This window comes from Zea mays, chromosome 4 (genome assembly GCF_902167145.1).
Source record: "Zea mays cultivar B73 chromosome 4, Zm-B73-REFERENCE-NAM-5.0, whole genome shotgun sequence".
NCBI lineage: Eukaryota > Viridiplantae > Streptophyta > Magnoliopsida > Poales > Poaceae > Zea > Zea mays.
This window is the reverse complement of record NC_050099.1, coordinates 49,954,289-49,974,979: the sequence shown is the minus strand read 5'-3', so window position 1 is coordinate 49,974,979 and position 20,691 is coordinate 49,954,289. Positions and strand designations below refer to the sequence as shown.

General features: G+C 43.8%; 1 protein-coding gene across 1 annotated transcript; it reads right to left on the bottom strand.

Annotated features, from left to right (window-relative positions):
- Positions 1 to 17,893: 17,893 nt before the first annotated feature.
- On the bottom strand, positions 17,894 to 20,197 carry LOC100283994 (uncharacterized). The gene is made up of 3 exons (NM_001156892.2): positions 20,036 to 20,197; positions 19,383 to 19,650; positions 17,894 to 18,133 (listed from the first exon to the last, which is right to left on the bottom strand). Exons 1-3 carry the CDS (start codon positions 20,079 to 20,081, stop codon positions 18,079 to 18,081), a joined length of 369 nt encoding a protein of 122 aa, NP_001150364.2. The 5' UTR covers positions 20,082 to 20,197; the 3' UTR covers positions 17,894 to 18,078.
- Between the last annotated feature and the right edge of the window lie 494 nt (positions 20,198 to 20,691).

Genomic DNA, 20,691 nt, shown 5'->3' with positions numbered 1-20,691 from the left:
ATATCAATTAAATGGTATATCAATTCTATAAATTGGATATAGCAATAAATAAATCAGCAAAATTGTTTTATTTTAGATAGAAGAAATATTTCTTCTATCTAAAATAAAAAGAATGTACCCTTGTATCCAAATCCAATTTGCATCAATAAAATAAATCCAAATTCTAGATTCCAACAGTAGATTAATAATTGAAATTTTTTGTGTGTACGAGATTAGAATAACTTAAAAATAACTGACATAATTTTTTTATTTTTCTAGATCAGAAAAATACATGAAAAAGAAAGGAGGTAGAAAAATTTGTTGATTTATGGTTAAAGAAGAAAACACGAAAATAGGGGTTCCGTTGAATTTCAAGTATTCAGTTTCACCAATAAGATACAGAGACTTGCTTCACATTTAGAATTACACAAAAAAGATTTTTCATCGGAATGAGGTCTACGAAGACTTTTGGGAAAACATCAACGTTTGGTGGCTTATTTGGCAAAGAAAAATAGAGTACATTATAAGAAATTAATGAGTCAGTTAGGTATTTGGGAGAAGTAATATAATCATTCTATTTTTTTCTTATTTCTTTTTTTCTTATTTTATTAGTAGTCTTAGATTTTGCATTTTGATGAGCCTCGATTTGAGAAATTCATTGAATAATCCATTTTCATGGAATAATGAATAAGAACAAGGATATGAGTCTATCTCTTAAAAGAAAAGATCTGATGATAGTTAATATGGCCCTCAACACCCATCAATGCATGGTGTTCTTCGACTGATTGTTACTCTCGATGGTGAAGATGTTATTGATTGCGAACCCATATTAGGGTAATTACACAGAGGAATGGAATACAAAGAGGAATGGAAAAAATGGCAGAAAACAGAAGTATTATACAATACTTGCCTTATGTAACATGATGGGATTATTTAGCTACTATGTTTACAAAAGAAATAACGGTAATGCACCCGAATTCTTAAAGAATATTCAAATACCCAAACGTGTCATCTATATTACAGTAATTATGTTAGAATTGAGCTGTATAGCTTCTCATTTGTTATGGCTTGGACCTTTTATGGCGGATCCCAAGGCACAGACTCCCCTTTTCTACATTTTCAGAGAGAATTGGTATATGATATATTTGAAGCTGCTATAGGGCTACAGGTATGCGAATGATGCATAATTACCTTCGCATCGGAGGAGTAGCTGTTGATCTCCCTTATGGACGGATGGATAAAAGTTTAGATTTCTGTGATTGTTTTTTACAAGGAGTTGTTGAATATAAACAACTTACTACACAAAATCCTATTTTTAGAACGATTTGAAGGAGTCAGTTTTATTAGCGGAGAAGAAGCTGTAAATTGGGGCTTATCGGGACCAATGTTACGAGCTTCTGGAATACAATGGGATCTTCGTAAAATTGATCCTTATGAGTCTTACAATCAATTCGATTGGAAAGTTCAATGGCAAAAAGGAGATTCGTTAGCTCGCTATTTAGTACGAGTCGGTGAAATTTATACTTAACAAACATTTGTTTTTGGTTTCTATGTCAGCAATACCAATGTCTCCTTGATTCTTTGGACGACATAATATGTCCCATTTGGCTAGACATTTTTTTGTCATTTCCACCTTACCAGTAGAATCTAGATATGTAATTATATATTTTGTCATTATGACTTTAGGTATTTCAAAGAAAGACATCATAAACATAGGAAGGCTACCAAGGATCGAGTTTACCAATGTTAGTCTACCACCATAGGATAGATATTTCACCTTCCAACAATGGAGCTTCTTCTCAAATCTATCTTCTATCACTTTCCAATCACTATTCCGAAGCTTTTTGTGATGCATAGTTATCCCCAAGTATTTAAACGAGTAATCCCCGATTTCACAGCCAAAAAGTTCAGCATATTAATCTTCAAACTCTTTGGCTGTGCCATAGCAAAAAATCGTGCTCTTGTGGAAATTAATGTTTAGTCTAGACAATAATTCAAAAACAATTAACAATATCTTCATGTTTTTTGCCTGTTCTAAATCATGATTCATGAAAATGATGGTGTCATCAGCGTACTGCAAAATTGACAAGCCATCGTCCACAAGCTGCGTAATAATTCCGCTAATCTGTTCGCCCGCTTTTGCTCTTTTAATTAGAGCGACCAACATGTCTGCTATGATAGTGAAAAGAATAGAAGACATGGGATCACCTTGTTGCGATCCTTTATTTGTCTAGAAATAATGGCCAATGTCATCATTGACCTTTATTCCAACACTTGCTCCCTTCACGTAGTTATCAATCCATCTACACCACTTTGTGTCCAACCCTTTCATACGTAATGTTTGTTGGAGGAAAGACCACTTAACTTTGTTATAGGCCTTTTCAAAATCAATCTTGAAGATGACCCCATTAAGTTTCTTGGTGTGCAGTTCATGGATTGTTTCATGAAGAATTACCACACCCTCCAAAATATTTCGACCCGGTATGAATTCCGTTTGAGATGGACTTACCACCATCCCTGCCACTTTAATAATTCTATTTGTGGCAACTATAGAAAATTTTTTAAAGCTGACATTGAGTAGGCAGATTGGTCTATATTGTTGAATTTGCTTGGTGTCTTAAGTCTTGGGAAGTAGAGTCAGGATCCCAAAATTAAGAATAAAGAGCGGTAGACTCTCCTCATGAAAATCTTTGAAAAGAGCCAACAGATCTTGCTTATGATCTCCCAGAACACTTGGTAGAATTCAGGTTAGAACCCATCTGGGCCAGGTGCTTTATTGTGCTCCATTTGGAAAACATCATGCTTGACTTCATCCTCCATGAATAGTGATATGAGAATATCATTCTCACTTTCCATCACTTGTGAAATTTCATAAATTTGGTCCTCAATCATAGTAAAACCATTTTCATCCGATGGGCCAAATATTCCTTTGTAGTAGTTGGTGATGTATATTTTTAGATGATCATCACCTACTATGACACCATCATCTTGATCTAATTTGAAGATTTGTTGTTTACGGTGTTTTCCATTGACCACTAGGTGGAAAAACAAGTATTGTTGTCTCCATCTAGAAGTGTTTTAGCTTTTGCCCTTTCATACCACTTTATTTCCTCTTCTCATAGCAAAGGAATTAATCGTTTTTTAAGTTAATGCTTCATATTGATCTCATTATCGGAAAGAGTGGTGGTTTCAGCTTTTTTATCAACTTTGTCTATCATAGAGATCAGTGTCTTGTTGTCTTTTTTATAATGTATAGTTATTTTTTGGCCCAACCATTAAGGTGCTAGCGTAAAGCTCTAATTTTGCTCTGCCATTTCACAATTGGAGTGTTTCCCTTTACCGTAATTTGCCAAATATCCAGCACCATCTCGAAGAAGCCATTCCTCAAAAACCAACCCCTCTCAAATTTGAAAAGAAGTGGTTTATTATCATGGGTGAGTGATCGAGTGTTAAGAATAATTGGATTATGGTCGGATTGACTCTTATCTCTTGGCTCGGCAACTGATAGGGGGAATCGTTCTTCCAATTTCGTACTCATGAGAATCCTATCGAGCTTCTCATAAGTTGGATCATCACTAGGTCCCGCCCAAGTATATTGGTGTCTAGACAACTCAATTTCTTTAAGGTCAAGTACCTCAATGACCACATTAAATAACTTAGGCCATTTAGGGAGAAAATTATTTGTATTATTATATTTCGGGCGTCTCATGATATTAAAATCACTCCCAATGATGTAAGGCAAAGTTTCACAAGTACAAGAGTGGGCCATTTTAGTTAAGAAAGCCTCTTTGTTGCCCTATCGAGCTGCTCCATACACTCATACATGACCCATTTGAATCCATCATTCTTATTTCTAAGGTCCTAGGAGATTTTGTGATGCCTTTGTTTTGTTGATTCTCAAAATCCTTTTCCGACAAACCAAACAGGGATTGGGGTGTTCATTTTTGCCCAACCACTTAGAAGTACTTCCCATGCTTCTTTTTTAGGTAGTGATTCCATAGGTCTTGGAACTATTGGAGGTCCAAGCTAATGCTGTGGGGGATAGATATCCCTGGGTCCTCATGAACACTGAAACGTGTCATAAGCCACCTAATGGGCTTCCCGATGGTTTGCCTTGCGGGATGGGCCAACAGGTTATAATCAGGATGGGCGAACTTGATCGAAGAAGACAAGACCAGTGTCCAAGTTATGCGCTGCCGAAGCACTGATATCTCAGGTGATGCAGTTGTGCACACCTAAAGAGCTATGCATTCGGCGATGACCTGGATGAGAAGGTGATTGGACTCTGGATATGTAGGACTACAAACCCGATAAAGGAGGAGATCAGTAGAATAGATAGTGATCACAATTTGTAAAGGGATAACTCTCTGGTCGTGCATATAAGGCCAAGGGGGACCCCTACAAAATCATCTCATCCCGTCTCACTTTACACCCACCCTCATATCAACAACACCAGAGCATCATCGTTGCGCACTTGTAACCTTCATACTCCAGAGAAATTCCAGTACACAACCTCAACAGGAAGTTGGGTGTTACACGTTCTAAGCGGCCTGGACCTATATAAACCCTTGTGCAAGTCCGATGTGCCCCACATATACCATTGAGTCGTAGTCAACGATGTCATCCTACCCAAAAGTATCACGTGGGTAACCCCATGGTGCGCGGTCGGGTCACAAACTACAACAACTAGCACGCCAGGTAGGGTGTGCGACATTGATCTACGATGATTCCATGGCTATCATATTCAACATCCCGGTCACCTTTAGAGATCTTCTGCTTCAGATCCCTTTCCTGCATTGCACATCAGGAAGGCATCCTGCACCACATTGCAGACCCATCTAGGAAGAGATCTTCTCTGGTGGAACCAAAGGCGGTAGCAAGATTGCCTCGCCAATGCTAGCAAGAACTACACCGATGAACTCTGAAGCGTGAGAACCTCGGCAGGCTTCCGACCCGCGCAGAATTGCACCTGCGTCGGGTGGGCCTAGGGTCGCTGTGACGCCTGTGGCTCGGCCAACTAAGGCTGCACCACTATCGTGGTGGACCCCCCCCCCCCCCCCCTTGTCCACATCACCCACTCGGGCATGGACTTAGATCACTCCGCAAAGAGAATCAGGTGCCCCCCGACACTGGCATAGCCGCAGAAGCATGGCTGACAATCACTCTGACCACTCTGCCCTCAAAGGAGATGGCTGAAACACGAAGCATCGCACCAAGCTCTTTCTCCTCGGACATCCTCTTCATCCAGGGAAGAGTAGAGGACATGCTGTCTCCTAATACGAGCCCACCGTACTGGGGAGGATCCCTTCAGCACGATGCATGCTTGTGTCAGAGCACGCATCGTAACATACGACGTCACCACGAAGCCAGGCAATGGGATCCTGCACAACCCAACTCCTAGGACGAAGCCTCTAAAGTGGGGGAAACCCCTTACGATAGAGCGCTACAATTCCCGACGCCGCAATCGTCGCCAGGCCTAGGAGCACGAACGAGAACAAGCTGAGCAGGACGCCAGTCTCCGCCGCGAGAACCCGCTTCTTCCTCGGAACCTACTACCTGACTTCGCTCGGGCATGGAACACGCTGAGTGAAGTTGGGGGATTCCTAGCTCAAATTGCCAACGTCTTGCTGCGCACCCCAAGCGCGGAAGGCTATCGGCAGATCCTCACCTAGGTGGCGAACCATCTTCTTCCCCTCGCTCATCCAATGAACGATCTACGCCGCGCCATCAATAGTCGGTGAGATGCGTGGAGCAATGTCAACGCTTCACGCAATTGTCAACGTGAGGTGGAGATGAGGCAACATGAAGAGTATGACCAAGATCATGGTGCACCGGCGCACAGCGGTGCCACCAGAAATGAGTCGGCATCAGCCTCTGCGAAAAGCCCGGCTCTAGGCCGGTTAGCCCGAGAGAGGTGACATGACGCATGACGTCACTCGCCTCCTTGGGACCTTCATCATGACCATCGCTGGGAGGACCAAGGGACGTGCTGAGTCTCGGCCCTTACCCCTCGGCTCTAGGAAATTCTATGGCCACCAAACCTCAAGGTCTCCAACGTCGACACGACTGTCGTCCAGGCGACTGGTTGGCTGTCTACACGACTGCCGTCCGGGCCACCGAGGCAACAGAGGACGTCGTGACAGCGTACTTCCCCATTGTCCTCAGGCAAGAATAGATGTGCTGCAATGGTTCCGACATCTCCCTCACCACTACATTGATGACTAGGACGACTTCAGCCGTCAATTTGTCACAAACTTTCAATCCCTTTCTGACAACCCGGTGCAGCCTTGGGACCTCAAGTCCATCAAGCACCAAAGCGACGAGACCTTCTGCTCGTTCCTAAGGCGTTTCTAAACTATGAGGAACCGCATCCTCGACATCGTGGAGGCTGCCGTGATCGAGGACTTCTACCATGGGTCTAACGACTTGGCCTTCGTCCGGGGCATCCTCCAGAAAGCACCCGCCACCTCAGAAAAGCTGTTCTAGGAGGCGGACCTCTACATCACCGTCAACAAACGAGCCTAGGACCTCATCGGCCACGCGAAGCATGCGCCCTCGGCACCAAAGAAGGATGGGAACCAGCAGCAGGACAAGCGCTGGGACAAGAGGCCCATAGAAGATCTACACTCCGTCAGGCCCCCAGCGGCTCGGCCCCATGGTGCGCCATGAGGCAATGTGCGAACACTAGATGAGATCCTCGACTCCTAGTGCTCGTACAACAAGGAGATGCACCACACCCTGCGGAATTGCAAGGACTACAAGAACTCTATCGACCACGATCGACTGTTCCAAACACTATCCCCACCACCATAGGAAAACTTACCAAACAAGAACAACCACATCAGCAGGGTGGGGGTGGTGGTGGTGCCTTCTTGCACATTGACAGGGAGGCCAATGTCATCTTTGGGGGCCATGGGTCCCAGGAGAACGAAAGGCAGTAGAAGTTCACCGATCAACAGGTCTTGGTGGCAACCAACAATACCCCGACACCGTATTGTTGGTCAGAACATGCCATCACATTCAGTCGAGCTGACCAGTGGCTCAACTTTGATCACCCTAGCAAGTACCCTCTACTCGTTGACCCTGTGATTCAAGAGAGCCAAGTCAAGAAGGTTCTGGTGGACGGTGCCAGCAACATCAATGTCACCTTCCCTATGTCACTCCAGGCCCTGGGGATCCTGGCTGTCGACTTCATTTAGTATGATACCACATTCTTTGGCATCGTACCGACTGAAGGAGGGTACCCGCTAGGGCACCTATTCATGTCGGTCACCTTTGGCGCTCCAAACAACTACCGGACTGAGTTCCTATGCTTCGCGGTAGCTCGGTTCGACTACGGGTGCAATGCCATCATGGCCAAGTTCATGGCCATCCCGCACTACCCGTACATGATACTCAACTTGGACCTTACGGCATCATCACCGTCTGAGCTGACTTCCAGGGAGCTGTGGAATGCTTTCAGGGGGGCTATCTAGACGGCCCTCACTGTTGTGCCCTCGATAGCACTTCCGTCGCCATACGACGACGCATCGCCAGGGGATGACCACACAATCCCCACAAATGAAGCATCTACTGCTACCACTATGCGGTCGACGAAAGAAACCAAGAGAGCTAACCTTGGTTTCTTCAACGAGTGCAAGACGATGATCATCAGTTCTAGCCTCACTAACAAATAAGAAAGCGCGCTCGTCCAGTTTCTACAAGACAATTGGGACGTGTTCGTGTGGCAACCCACAGATGTCGGGAGTCCATAGAGAGCTGACCGAGCACAAACTGAAGGTGTATCCTCAAGCAAAGGCGATCCGACAGAAGCTACGTTGTTTCACGCTCGACAAAAGAGAAGCCATACGGGCCGAGTTAGCTCGCCTAGTATCAACGAGTTTCATTAGAGAAGTAATGCACCCCAAGTGGTTTGCGAATCCTATTCTTGTACTTAAAAAGAATAAAGTTGATTGGCGCATGTGCGTCGACTATACCAATCTCAACAAACATTGCTCAAAGGATTCCTTCAGGCTCCCTAGAATAGACCAGGTGGTCCACTCTACGGTCGGCTGCTTTGTGCTCTCCTTCCTCAACTGTTACTTGGGATATCACCAGATAAGTCTAGCGAAGGAAGATCAAGAAAATATTGTGTTCATCACACCCTTTGGGGGCTTCTACTATACCTCCATGTCGTTTGGCCTCAAAAACGCTGCAGCAACTTATCAACGAGCTATCCAAACATGCTTAGCCAACCAATGGGGCAAGCAGGTGGAAGCTTACATTGAAAATGTGGTGATCAAAAGCGTGAACCCAGATAATTTTATCGATGATCTCCAATAGGTTTCCAACATGTTGAGGCACTACCGCTGTAAGCTTAACACATAGAAATGTGTATTCAGGGTACCAACCAGGAAGCTACTTAGATTCATCGCTAGTCACCAAGGAATTTATGCCAACCAGAGAAGATTGAAGCCATTCTGAGGATGGAACCGCCGCGATCATAAAAGAAGGTCCATAAGCTTACTGGCTGCATGGCAGCACTGAGTTGCTTCATCTTATGGCTCGGCGAGAGAGGAATGCCATTCTATAAGTTCCTCAAGAAGGTGGACAGATTCTAGTGGACTCCCGAAGCCCAAGAAACACTAGAGGCACTCAAGAAATTCTTGACCACCAGTTCTCAAGCCACCCAACCGAGCTACTGTCGACCGACCAGTCGAAGACCTACTGCTATACATATTATGCATGACTCACGTGGTAAGCACCATGTTAGTAGTCGAGTGAGCACAAGAAGGGCATGCATATCTAGTCCAACATCTCGTCTACTTCATTAGTGAAGTCCTTGGGCCCTCCAAAATCAGATATCCTTGTGTCTAGATGTTGTATGCAGTGCTCCTCGCTGCGCGAAAGCTATGCCACTATTTCGATGATCACAAAGTCATAGTGATTATATGCTTCATGATAGGAGACATACTCCGCAACAGAGAAGAAGTAGGGAGGATAGCCAAGTGGGCATGCGAACTTGGAGCTCATGACATAGAGTTTTGACCCCGCACAATGATCAAGACCCAAGCTCTAGTGAATTTCATATCAAAATGGACTGAGTAGTAGATCCCTAAAAACCCCAAGTCAGTGGAGGTCTCGAAGATGTACTTTGATGGATCACTGAAGCTACAAGGAGCATGCCGAACTATACATTGCTCAGATTATGAGTCTGCATGGGTGCCTAAGACCATAGTGTCTGATCGGGGACCTCAATTTGTTTCTAGATTTTGTGAGGACTTCCACAAGTCTCTTGATACTAAGCTAATTCATAGTTCAGTCTGTCATCCCGAAACCAGTGGGCAAACCGAAAGGGTGAATCAAATCTTGGAAGATATGTTAAGGGCATGTGTGTTAGCTTATTCCAGAAAATGGGATGAGTGCTTGCCATTGGCTGAATTCTCCTATAACAATAGTTACCAAGAGAGTATCAAGATGGAACCTTTTGAGGATCTTTATGGTCAGCAGTGCAGAACTCCACTGAATTGGTCAGGACCCGGTGAGCGGTTTTTCTTTGGACCAGATTTAGTAAAGGAGGCGGAAGAGAAAGTGAAATTTATTCAACACCGTTTGAAGATTGCACAACATCGTCACAAACGTTATGCAGATAAGAGAAGACGACCCTTATATTTCCAAGTTGGCGATTTTATGTATCTGAAAGTTTCACCTATGAAGGGAGTAACTCGTTTTGGCATCAAGGGAAAGCTGGCACCATGATATGTTGGCCCTTTTGAAATACTAGCATAGTGTGGATCCGTGGCTTACAAAGTGAAGCTGGCCGAACATCTTTCAGCCATACATAATGTATTTCACGTATCCCAATTAAAGAAATGCCTTCAAGTACCTAACAAAGTGGTAGAAGCTTATGATATTAATCTGGAACCAGATTTAACTTATTCCGAGCACCCAGTTAAGATTGTAGATCAACATGAAAGGGTTACCCACAGAAAAACAATCAAATTCTACAAAGTGCAATGGAATAAACATTCTGAAGACGAAGCTACATGGGAATCCGAAGAGTTTCTAAAGAGTTAGTTTCCTAAGTTTTTAGAATCCTGTATGTCTTAAGTTTGTTGTAATATATCTCTAATGCAAACCACCCGGGGCCCCCACACCCCTGCCTTGTAACAGAAATAAGGAAATGAGATTGTGACGCGTTTCCTTTTCCATTACTTAGCCTCGGGCTTTAATCTCAGGACGAGATTTATTTTTAGGGGGAAAGGATGTAACACCTTTGGTGTTACCAAAACTAAAACTTTGGCATGACATCATTTGCACTAGTATTTCATTATGTATGATAAACCTAGAGTGCATCCACTAGGTAAAAATTTCAAAACAAGTTGTGATGTGATGACTTGAATTGATCCTTAACCCTAGGATAGGGTGCTTACCCAAGGACTAGAAGTATGTGGGTGTACGAGATATCAATTTGAGTATGAACTCAAAGATTAGTGGAAATGTTCAAAAGAGACTAAACTTGGAGTGTTTGAGTGGCACATAAACCCTATAACACTAAAATCCTAATATGGACCCTAACCCTAATTAGTGCTTTATGAGGTGACTCAAATTTCTATGTACTTTTGGACCAAAGTGCATATATCAAAGTGGTAGAGTAATAAAAACTAGGAAACTTTTGTATTTGGAGATTTCCATGTGCTATGGAACAAATTGGAGTAAATTGCAAAAAGGTCCCAAAGGCACCCAAATGTTTAACTCTGAAAAACAGTAATTTGGTGCTGACTTTAGATCTCTGTATCACTTGATCTATGAAGATTTTGTCATGGGTCACTACAACAAATTTGTAGATATATTAAAGTAGTCCAAGTTTGATTAAGTGATTGAGCACTAGAGCTGTACAAATTTTGGGGCAAAATGGCCTGGAAGTTGGGCTGTCAGTCGTGTGTTAGTCTGAAAGTAGACCGACAGTGGCTTTAGATCAACTTTGGAACCAAATTGCGCTTGATCGAGTGAAGGTGTGAGCAAGAACCTTATAACAAAATTTAAGCTGGCATGATGGACAACAACTTTGATGTAGTTGGATAAATAAGTTGTCACATAAAAATTTGAGAAAAGGACTCCTCAAATTGCTTTGTCAGACACTCAGAATTCAGTTTGGCGTCAACAGTGAATTGAACAAGATTGAGTTCCGTGTGACCGCTGCCGTGATTCGAGCTCGCGCCACGATTGGTGCCACGGAGACGTGAATCATTGAAGTGGTAAAAGATCTCTGGCTCGGGTTTAGTGATCGAGTTGCCGCTCTAGCCATGGACACCATGTGTCCTCACCATGCTTCATCCACCGCCGTCGTAGCAAGCCACCGAACGCTCCAGTCGTCCACGTAGGTGGTTGGAGGCTCTCGTGTTGGACCGCCGTAAAGGGTTCGCGGTAAGTCCGCCACATTCCTGGCCTGTGGACACTGTTGAGGCTAACATGGAGCTCCTCGAGCTATCGCCGCCGCCGTGATTCAGCAGTCAAATTGACCACCGTCGTGGTGACTCCCTTTAAATTGAGCCTGCTCTCAGTCCCGCCTCTCCGTTACGCACCCAAGACACCCTTTGTTTCCCCTATTCCACCGTTGGTAGCCAAGAACACCGGTTTTTCCCCATCGGTGGTCACCAACGCCGCCGAGTGGTGCAACCGTGTGGTTAGCCTTTCCTAAGGTTAGTCATAGTTGTTTAACTCGTGTTTCGCAGTCTATAGCTCATGGTGAAGCTTATGCGCTTGCCCGTTTGAACTGTACCGCACAGGGTTAACTGGAACACCGTCGTGTCGTTCGATGAATGTTGTTGAGGGTAGTGTCCACGTCGACCGGCCAACCCGTAGCTCCTCCAGACTGAAAGGGAAATGTGCCCTTGGGCCATTTCTAAGTATTTTGGTGATTGAGTGCCAACACAAGTGCTTAAATGTGAATTCATGATTATGGATGGACAAAGTGCAAAACAAGAGCAAAGGTATGTTTCTAAGTCTTAGTACATTGGTTTTGTGTACTAATATACTTGTCTAAGTATTAGAAACAGAAAGAAGAAGAAAAGAGAAGAGTTGGCTGTGTACAGCCAAAAGGCTGTTTCGGTCTGGGGCACCGGACTGTCCGGTGGTGCACCGGACAGTGTCCGGTGCGCCAGGCTGCCTCGAGCGAAGTGGCCGCTCTCGGGAATTCGCCGACGGCGTACGGCTAAAATTCACCGGACTGTCCGGTGTGCACCGGACTGTCCGGTGAGCCAACGGTCGGCCGGGCCAACGGTCGGCCGCGGAATCCGCGCGCGACACGTGGCCGAGCCAACGGTCGGAAGGGGGCACCGGACTGTCCGGTGTGCACCGGACATGTCCGGTGCGCCAACGGCTCCCAGATCTGCAACGGTCGACTGCGCCATTTTTGGAAGGAAATCGGGCACCGGACAGTGTCCGGTGTGCACCGGACTGTCCGGTGCGCCCGATGACAGAAGGCAAGAATGGCCTTCCAGATTTGCTCTCAACGGCTCCTAGCTGCCTTGGGGCTATAAAAGGGACCCCTAGGCGCATGGAGGAATATACCAAGCAACCTAAGAGCATTCCTGATCATCCACACTCAGTCTTTGCGCATTCGTTTGTCATTCTCAGTTATTCGAGCTCCTTCTAGTGAGAACCTTGAGATAGTCTTTTGAGCTCGATTCTTGGCCGTGTGTGCGCACATTTTGCTGTGGATTTGTGTGTGTTGCTTCCCTTCCTTACTCCGTGATTCTTTGTGAACATCAAAAGTGTAAGGGCGAGAGGCTCCAAGTTGTGGAGATTCCTCGCGAACGGGATAAGAAAAGAAAAGCATAACACTGTGGTATTCAAGTTGACCATTGGATCACTTGAGAGGAGTTGAGTGCAACTCTCGTCCGTTGGGACGCCACAATGTGGAGTAGGCAAGTTTTGTACTTGGCCGAACCACGGGATAAACCACTGTGTCTTCTCTGTGTTGAACTCTTTGTGGTTATCGTATTGTGCAAGATCTTCTCTCTAGCCACTTGGCATTAACTGTGCTAACGTTTAACCAAGTTTTGTGGCTTAAGTTTTTAAGTTTTACAGGATCACCTATTCACCCCCCCTCTAGGTGCTCTCAATAAACCTAGGTGAGCATCATATGTCTGATGTATTACTAGTACTCGTAGTGACCTTGGATTGAACCCTACCGTGCTCGAAACCTCGATACACCTCACCGGAGCTCGTCGATCCGTCATCAACGTGGCTAGTGAGGCCCTAGATGGTTTAACGTCGATTAACTTAGGGGAAATAGGATGTAAGTCTCGAGAATCACATTGGTAGGCTCGGTTTCATCGGAGATGGTCGCTGTCGATGGGTCTAAGTGGCGGATGGCCGACGCTCGTCGGGATTCGACCATGGACCGGAGTTTGTGAATAGAAGGGAAGCCGAGGTCCTATGTGCAATTGTCAGTGAGATACGTGAATAGTACCTGGGGTTCTTTATTGGTTATTCAAATACCTTGGGGTCTTCGTGCAAAATGTGTAACGCGGGCGCGTGCGGCCTGTGCGGGGGCCATTTCCTCTGAGTTCGTGGGCCAAGCCCGTTGGTTTCGGCCCATCGCTGTTGCATCTTTGTCTTTTTCTTTTTCTCGTCAACTAGTAAACTACATTAAAAACTGTAGAAAAATGATAAAATAGTGAATCCAATTTTTCACAGTCCATAAAAATATGTAGTTCCTGTAAAAATTAGTTGTAGGATTTTTACAGCAACAAGTAAAGTTTTGCTTATTTAAAAGAACCCTTAAGATGCTTAAAAGAATTTTAGAAATAAAACCATAGGTCCAAAAATTATAAAAATTTGTGGCAAAGTTATATACCCTTGGAACAGCCCCTGGTTAAAATTAGAGCCTGTTTGGAGCTGTTTTACCCAGAGAACTAGAAACTAGTTAAGTAGAAATATTATAAACCCTAAGTTTTGATACTAATCTAGGGTTATGTCAAACTCAAGTTATACAAAATACTAAGCAGCAAGTTGATCAACTTTAATATATATATATATATATATATATATATATATATATATATATATATATATATATATATATATATATATATATATATATATATATATGGTTCTCTGATTCTCTAAAGTAATCTTAATTTGATCCCTTTGGGCAAAGACTATACTACCGAGAAACATGAGTGTAATTGTCATATCCTTAGTTAAGAATACGTGAGCTTTCCACCTCTCGCTAAATGCGAGTTTGCATGGCATATCATTACATGAGCATTCATATACTTCTATATGACTTGTAGAGCACCTAGAAGAAGAATTCGAAGTGGAAGTGGAAGAGGAGTCTACTCCTACATCTGAAACTGCTCCAACTGAAGTTGTCTCTGAAGGTCCTCCAGAAGGTGCCCCGATAGGGTTTGCTGCTAACTGCAATATCCTAGTAGAAGAGCCTGACTCTCCTCCACATCAAGGCAAGCCCTGGTGCATTTTCCACCTCCTTGTTGTTTTTAAACTTTTATCACTTATATGATGCATTAGGTAGTAGGAGTTGAATGATGAAACCTTTGCTGCATAACTTCCTTCAATTATTGATTATCGTCCTTGATACCTGATTTGAAAAGCTAGATATGCTTAGTATGCTTATAGACAAGGAACAAAAATTTTTGATGTATGAATCACGTTTTTACAAAGAAAAGAGACTGGAGTGATGAAGGTATCAAAGGCCTTGATGACTTCATCATTTCAGAAGGGTACCTCTGACAGGTACCAGGTTTTCAGAAATAGTTTAATGTGAGACCAAACGTTGAGCAGGAAAGGTCGCCAGTATGTGTCGTTTAAGGACTGCATGATTGTTGGCCTGCTGATCTAGGACCCTTTAACTGGCCACATGCCTCATCATGGGTAAGCTTAGCCTCGGCCGGACCAGAACAGCTCGCACTCACTGGGAGTGGGGAGATGGCGGGAGTAACGTGTGCCCACCTCGTAAGTGGCTGGATGGTGGGGTATTGTGCTCTCGGGTCGCGTGAACCCATTCTGGTCTTGAGAAACCCGGGTGCAAGTTGACATATGCAAGGGTTAAGTGCTACATATGTCGTGTGGTTGGAGATCCCTAGCTAAGTATTAATCGATTCGGATCGCTGAACTTCTCGGATATGAAGACTGGATCTTCGACCCTCATCGTAGATAGCAAGTGAAACTAAAGCTGCTAAAATGAAGCTAGTGTAGGACAAGTGAATGCTCTAGATCAGGCAAATCTAGATTCAGGAAAAGTACTTAATTTGTGAAGTAAAATTTTGGCATAAGGATCCACTACTAGTAAGCTTTTCTACAAAAACGAGTCTTTGAAATTTGGTAAGCTTTACCTTGATTCCCAACAAACCAGCATACCCTTGAGAGTCTTTTCTTGAGTCGGGTAAGTCTCGCTGAGTAATTGCATACTCAGGGTTTTATTCCCATTGTTGCTGCAGGAGAGACTATTAACACCTTTTGAGTTTTGCTAAAACTCACACTGGAGGCTATTACTTTTGCTTATGTTTATTAAGTGTGTACTGTGGGAAGATAGTTTCTTCCCAGATGTTGTAATAAGTTAGCACTTGAATCTACCCCGGGCATGTAATAATAATACATACTACTTGGTTTGGATACTTTAAAAGTATGTTAATGTATATTATCTTATTGTAAAAGTCTTCCGCTCAACTCCTGTATTAAAGTGTATGTTCTTGTGGGATTATTGTAATACTTGCAACTATGGTGAATGGTCCTTGGGAATGAACGAGTTCATCGAAACTCGGCACCCCGAATAAGTTATCCGATTCACCTACATAACCATCCAAGGCCTTGAGGGCAAGGATTGGTGTACGTGTGCCCGATAACTTGGTTGGGTTGTGACAGGCACCCTCCTGGCAACCGTTGCAAGCGCCACAGGCGAATGCATCACAACAGCCACAGTGGAGCCCTTCACGCTATGGCGCGGCACCTTCGCCTCGCATCGTGGGTCCACAAGTCGTAGCGACGCCTTCCGCTTTTTCCGTGCGGACTCCTGGTGGTCCTTTTCCATCACTATTGTTACAACAGCACCAATGTTTCTCCCGTAAGGAAAAATTTTAAAATCTCGAGCCAAACGTGATGTAAAATAATCTTTGCCGGAGGCCACGGGAATGGGATCTTTTTTTGTGCCACTCACTTACACCCATTGGCGTAACACGACACCAAGGAAAAGTAATACCAACCGCTCAGGCGCATTACTACACCCTGTCGCGTCATGTTACTATTTTGAGTCAAGACAACATACACACTCATTGGGCGCACCCATTGGGTGTACAGACTGGATTTTTTAGGATTTTCTACAGTAGCCTGATCCATGAGATATCCGCACAAGTTACAAAATGACAAACTCGAGATTGGTCAAACTGGAGTCAACCAGACTTCTATCGATTGGAACCTAGTCAGCGGTCGCATGCAATTCAGCCAGACCTGTATCGGTTTGAGTCCAGACGGTCAGGTCTCAGTCAGCCAGGTATCAGTCGACACTGGTTCAATTAAGCAAATCTCAGTCGGCCATGATTTTTATAAATTTTCTAAAGGCAGATTGTGAAGACTTTTGAATTGATTGATGCTCAAATCAATTCAAAGCTTGGGGGTTACATCCATTGGATGAATGAAACAAAGACAAATCAAATGCTGAACTCAAAAGCGGATTATGAAGACCTTTGAGTTAATTGATACTCAAATCAATTCAAAGCTCGGGGGCTATGCACCTAATGGATACAAAAATAAGACAAGGCTAAACTCAAAAGCAGATTGTGAAGACCTTTGAACTAATTGATGCTCAAATCAATTCAAACCTTAGGGGCTACACCCATTGGGTGCACTATACAGGGATGGAACAAAATTGCCTTCAAAAGTTTAGGAAAACAAAGGGCATCATTCCTCCTCAGAGTCTCGAGTCAACTAATCTCAAAAGTTGGCTTGAGCCTCGGGTGCTTGTGGGGGATAGATATCCTCCGGGTCCCCACGAACACTGAAACATGTCATAGGCCGCCTGATGGGCTTCCCTATGGTTTGCCTTGCGGGATGGGTCAACAGGTTATAATCAAGTTGGGCGAACTTGATCCAAGAAAACAAGACCGGCGTCTGAGTTATGCGCTGTCGAAGCACTGATATCTCGGGTGATGCAGTTGCGCACACCTAAAGAGCTATGCATTAGGCGATGACCCGGCTGAGAAGGTGATTGGACTCCGGATATGTAGGACTACAACCCGCGATAATGGAGGAGATGAGTAGAACAGATAGTGATCGCAATTTGTAAATGATAACTCTCTGGTCGTGTATATAAGGCCAAGGGGGACCCTACAAAAATCATCTCATCCCGTCTCACTTTACACCCACCCTCATCAACAACACCTGATCATTATCATAGCTCACTTGTAACCTTCATACTCCAGAGAAATTCCAGTACACAACCTCAACGTGAAGTAGGTTGTTACGCGTTCTAAGCGGTCCAAACCTGTATAAACCCTCGTGCAAGTTTGACGTGCCCCGCACATACTATCGAGTCGCAGTCAACGACGCCGTCCTACCCAAAAGCATCACGTGGGTAACATCGTGGTGCGCGGTCGGGTCACAAACACCAACACATGCCTAGGTTGTTCGCTTCGGATTAAAGCCAGATGTTTGAATTGCTATAGTTGCAATCCATAGAGACAAAACACTGTAAAAGTATTAGACACCGATACATATTAAAGCCAAGCGAATAGGTTTCAATCATCAGACAAGGGGGCTAGTAGGGTAATTATAAAAAAATACAGAAGAATATGGGTGAGATGATTTTATCACGTGTCCAAACGGCCGGAAATGCGCCTTACGGACAAAAAAAAACTGTTTGAATCCCATGAAATATGCAAATACCTTATTTAGAATCCCATATATAGAGTCCTTTATTTTCGGATAAATCATAGAACGTACTACAAATTATGAGAATATAAATGCGGGGCTGGGAGCTCATGAACACTGCTGCTCCAGATTATTTACAAGCACAGTTACTATTATATGATAATAACTGGGGTGCTCCCGAATGCTAGCGACGATAACTTGCGATCGGATTCCCGGACATCTCACGTCTCAGAAGCAGCCGCAGCATTCCTCCAGCACGCAGCAGCAGCAGAGAGCAGCCAAACTGCAGACGACACAGAACAAGATGAGAGGCAGATCTACACGAGATAGAAGCTGAAGAAACTGAATAACATGTTCGATTTGTTAATGCTCATTGCATTTTCTTTGATCCTGACTCTTGAGTATTCGAGTTAAATCGCTATGCCCTAGACTCCTAGCTAGCCCCAGGTCATGTGCCTTGTAGCCCTGGTTATTATGGTGTACAACTGTGTAACTCATCACCAGTCTGTTTGGCCAGATTTGCATTAGCAGAATTTACTGTGTCAAGGGATGCACATTCATACATAAGCAAAAATTGCCTTACAATCACTAAATGAACCCCTAAGACTCCATCCTCAAAAAAAAAAAAAAAACAGTATGTGACTGCTCATTTCCTCCTGACAATAATTTAAGGCCACTAAATACTGAACATATGCAAGTGCTTATTTCTTACTGAGAAGAAGATAGACTTGTTCTTGACAGCAAAAGTAAAATTGCACCATTTCTTACAGCAGTGTGTATAACTCTATATATATACTAGCACTGGTACAGGGGGGCCAAAAAATGAATAATGCTACAAGGATCTCGCTCTCTTCTGGAGAACGCTAGAAACTGCTGATTGCCTGAAACTCAGGCTAAGCAATAAGATCCTGTTTGAGCGTTGTATTATCTTAGCCCAAGGTCTCATTCTCATCCCAACAGATACGAGACAGCAACCTCTATGCACCGTTTGGTCCAGGGTGACCAAAGTTTAATGACTAAACTTTAGTCACTTTTAATCCCTAAAGAAACAAACATGATGACTAAAAGAAGGTGACTAAAGTTTAGTCCTCTAGTTACCAAAGGGTGATTAAAAGTGGGATTTTTACCCTAGTATTTGCCCTCCCTCTCTTTATTGTCCTTGATGTTGGGACCATTTAATAGAGGTAGTGCAGTCATTATTCACACTAATTAATACTCCCTGTGTCCCATTATATTGGTCGTCTTAGCAGTGTTTGGGATTGTCTAAATTCATAGAATTGTTTATGTATAAGCCCACTTGTGTCCTGATTCAGAGAATATTTCATGTGGGTGATTGAATACCTAGAACAACTACTATAATGGAACAGAGAGAATACTCTATACATAGTTTGTCACTGGAACTAAACATTGTACTTTAGTCACCTGACTGAACCAAAGGCCCTAATCTCAAACAATAAGCGATGCACTAACACAGAATGAAATGATTGATGGAAAAATTGAACATCAAGCAAGCACTTGCGGCATGTTCTTACCATCCTTTGAGGAACCCAGAGGAGCTACCCTGGTTTCCCTGGTGGTGGTTGTGTTGATGCTCTCCATGCGGCGGCGGGTAGTAAGGACGCTGCTGGTCGTTGAAGTAGCCCTGGTACCCCGGTGGAGGCTGCTGTGGTGGGGGGTAAGGACCCTGCGGCGGCGGCGGGTACACGCCATGGGGTGGTGGTGGATGTCCATGGCCCCGAGGGGGAGGCGGGTACACATCTGGTGGCGGTGGGTAAGGGTGCGCCTGAGATCGAGGATGTCCTGAAATTGTAGTGAGACAAACTATGGCATCACGAATTCAAGACTCAATTCAGACAAGATTTCGCGCATGGCATCGGTAGCAGCATCTTCGGAGCTATCACATTCACAGCTCGCAAGAACAGTGACGTCTTGAGGAAGCGAGCACGGAGTAACCATAGAAACAGGATTAGCAACAGCGGGGCTGATCCTTCGCAGCAGGTTTGCAGGATTCAGTATGAACCGTGACAATCAAGAACGGTTGACTACCATGAATGATAGCTGGATTTTGTTCTTGTGATGACTTAGAATAGCAGAAGAAACAGACCAATCTAGTGAACCAGATACTAAGTTACGGATACTAGTGCTATTAAAGAATTGAGGAGATGGGGGTGAAGAAATTGCGTGCCTGGAGGAGGGTAGGGTTCCTCGGGAGGGACTCTCTGGTAGCTCATCTCTCGATTTCCCCTTTCTTCGTCTTCTCGCTTTGGAGACAGCTGTTTCTTCACAATCTGCTGACTAATAACTGAAGTACCGACTGGCGGTACGGAAGGGGAGAACCGAGAACGTTACATCATCTAGTGCATAACCATTAAGTCTGTAAAAACTTGAATTATTGGAAGCAAATTGCTCGAATAGCTCAAATGGCCAAAACGTATGGCTGCTAACAATAACCATAATGTCGAGTTTCAAGCCCTCCTAACGCTATTTTTGTTATAGTTCCTTTTTTTTCATAATGTCCCGGTCCAACATCATTATTGTCTTAGGGCTAGTTTAACAACTCTATTTTTCAAGTGATTTTTATTTTCATAAAGGAAAATAAATAAATTTTCTTAGGGAAAATAAAAATTACTTGAAAAATAGTGTTGATCACTTGTTTATCACTATAAATAATTAAAACAAGGCAACACAGTGTTAAAAAATAGTTAACCTTCTTCATAAAGAAGTTTAAGTGAATTAAAGAACGTACAAAGGATATAAAAGAGTTAATAATTCCAACAAGATATCTTCTTTATATATTCCTCCTTTCATAAATTAACTTTACAATTGTACCTTCGGTAATTG

Excerpts from the sequence above, each read along its gene's own strand:
- LOC100283994 (NM_001156892.2), bottom strand. The coding sequence starts at position 20,081 with ATGAGCTACCAGAGAGTCCCTCCCGAGGAACCCTACCCTCCTCCAG. Across the intron at positions 19,651-20,035 it reads GGAACCCTACCCTCCTCCAG|GACATCCTCGATCTCAGGCG; the intron begins GCACGCAATTTC and ends CTACAATTTCAG. Across the intron at positions 18,134-19,382 it reads TCTGGGTTCCTCAAAGGATG|TTTGGCTGCTCTCTGCTGCT; the intron begins GTAAGAACATGC and ends TGTCGTCTGCAG.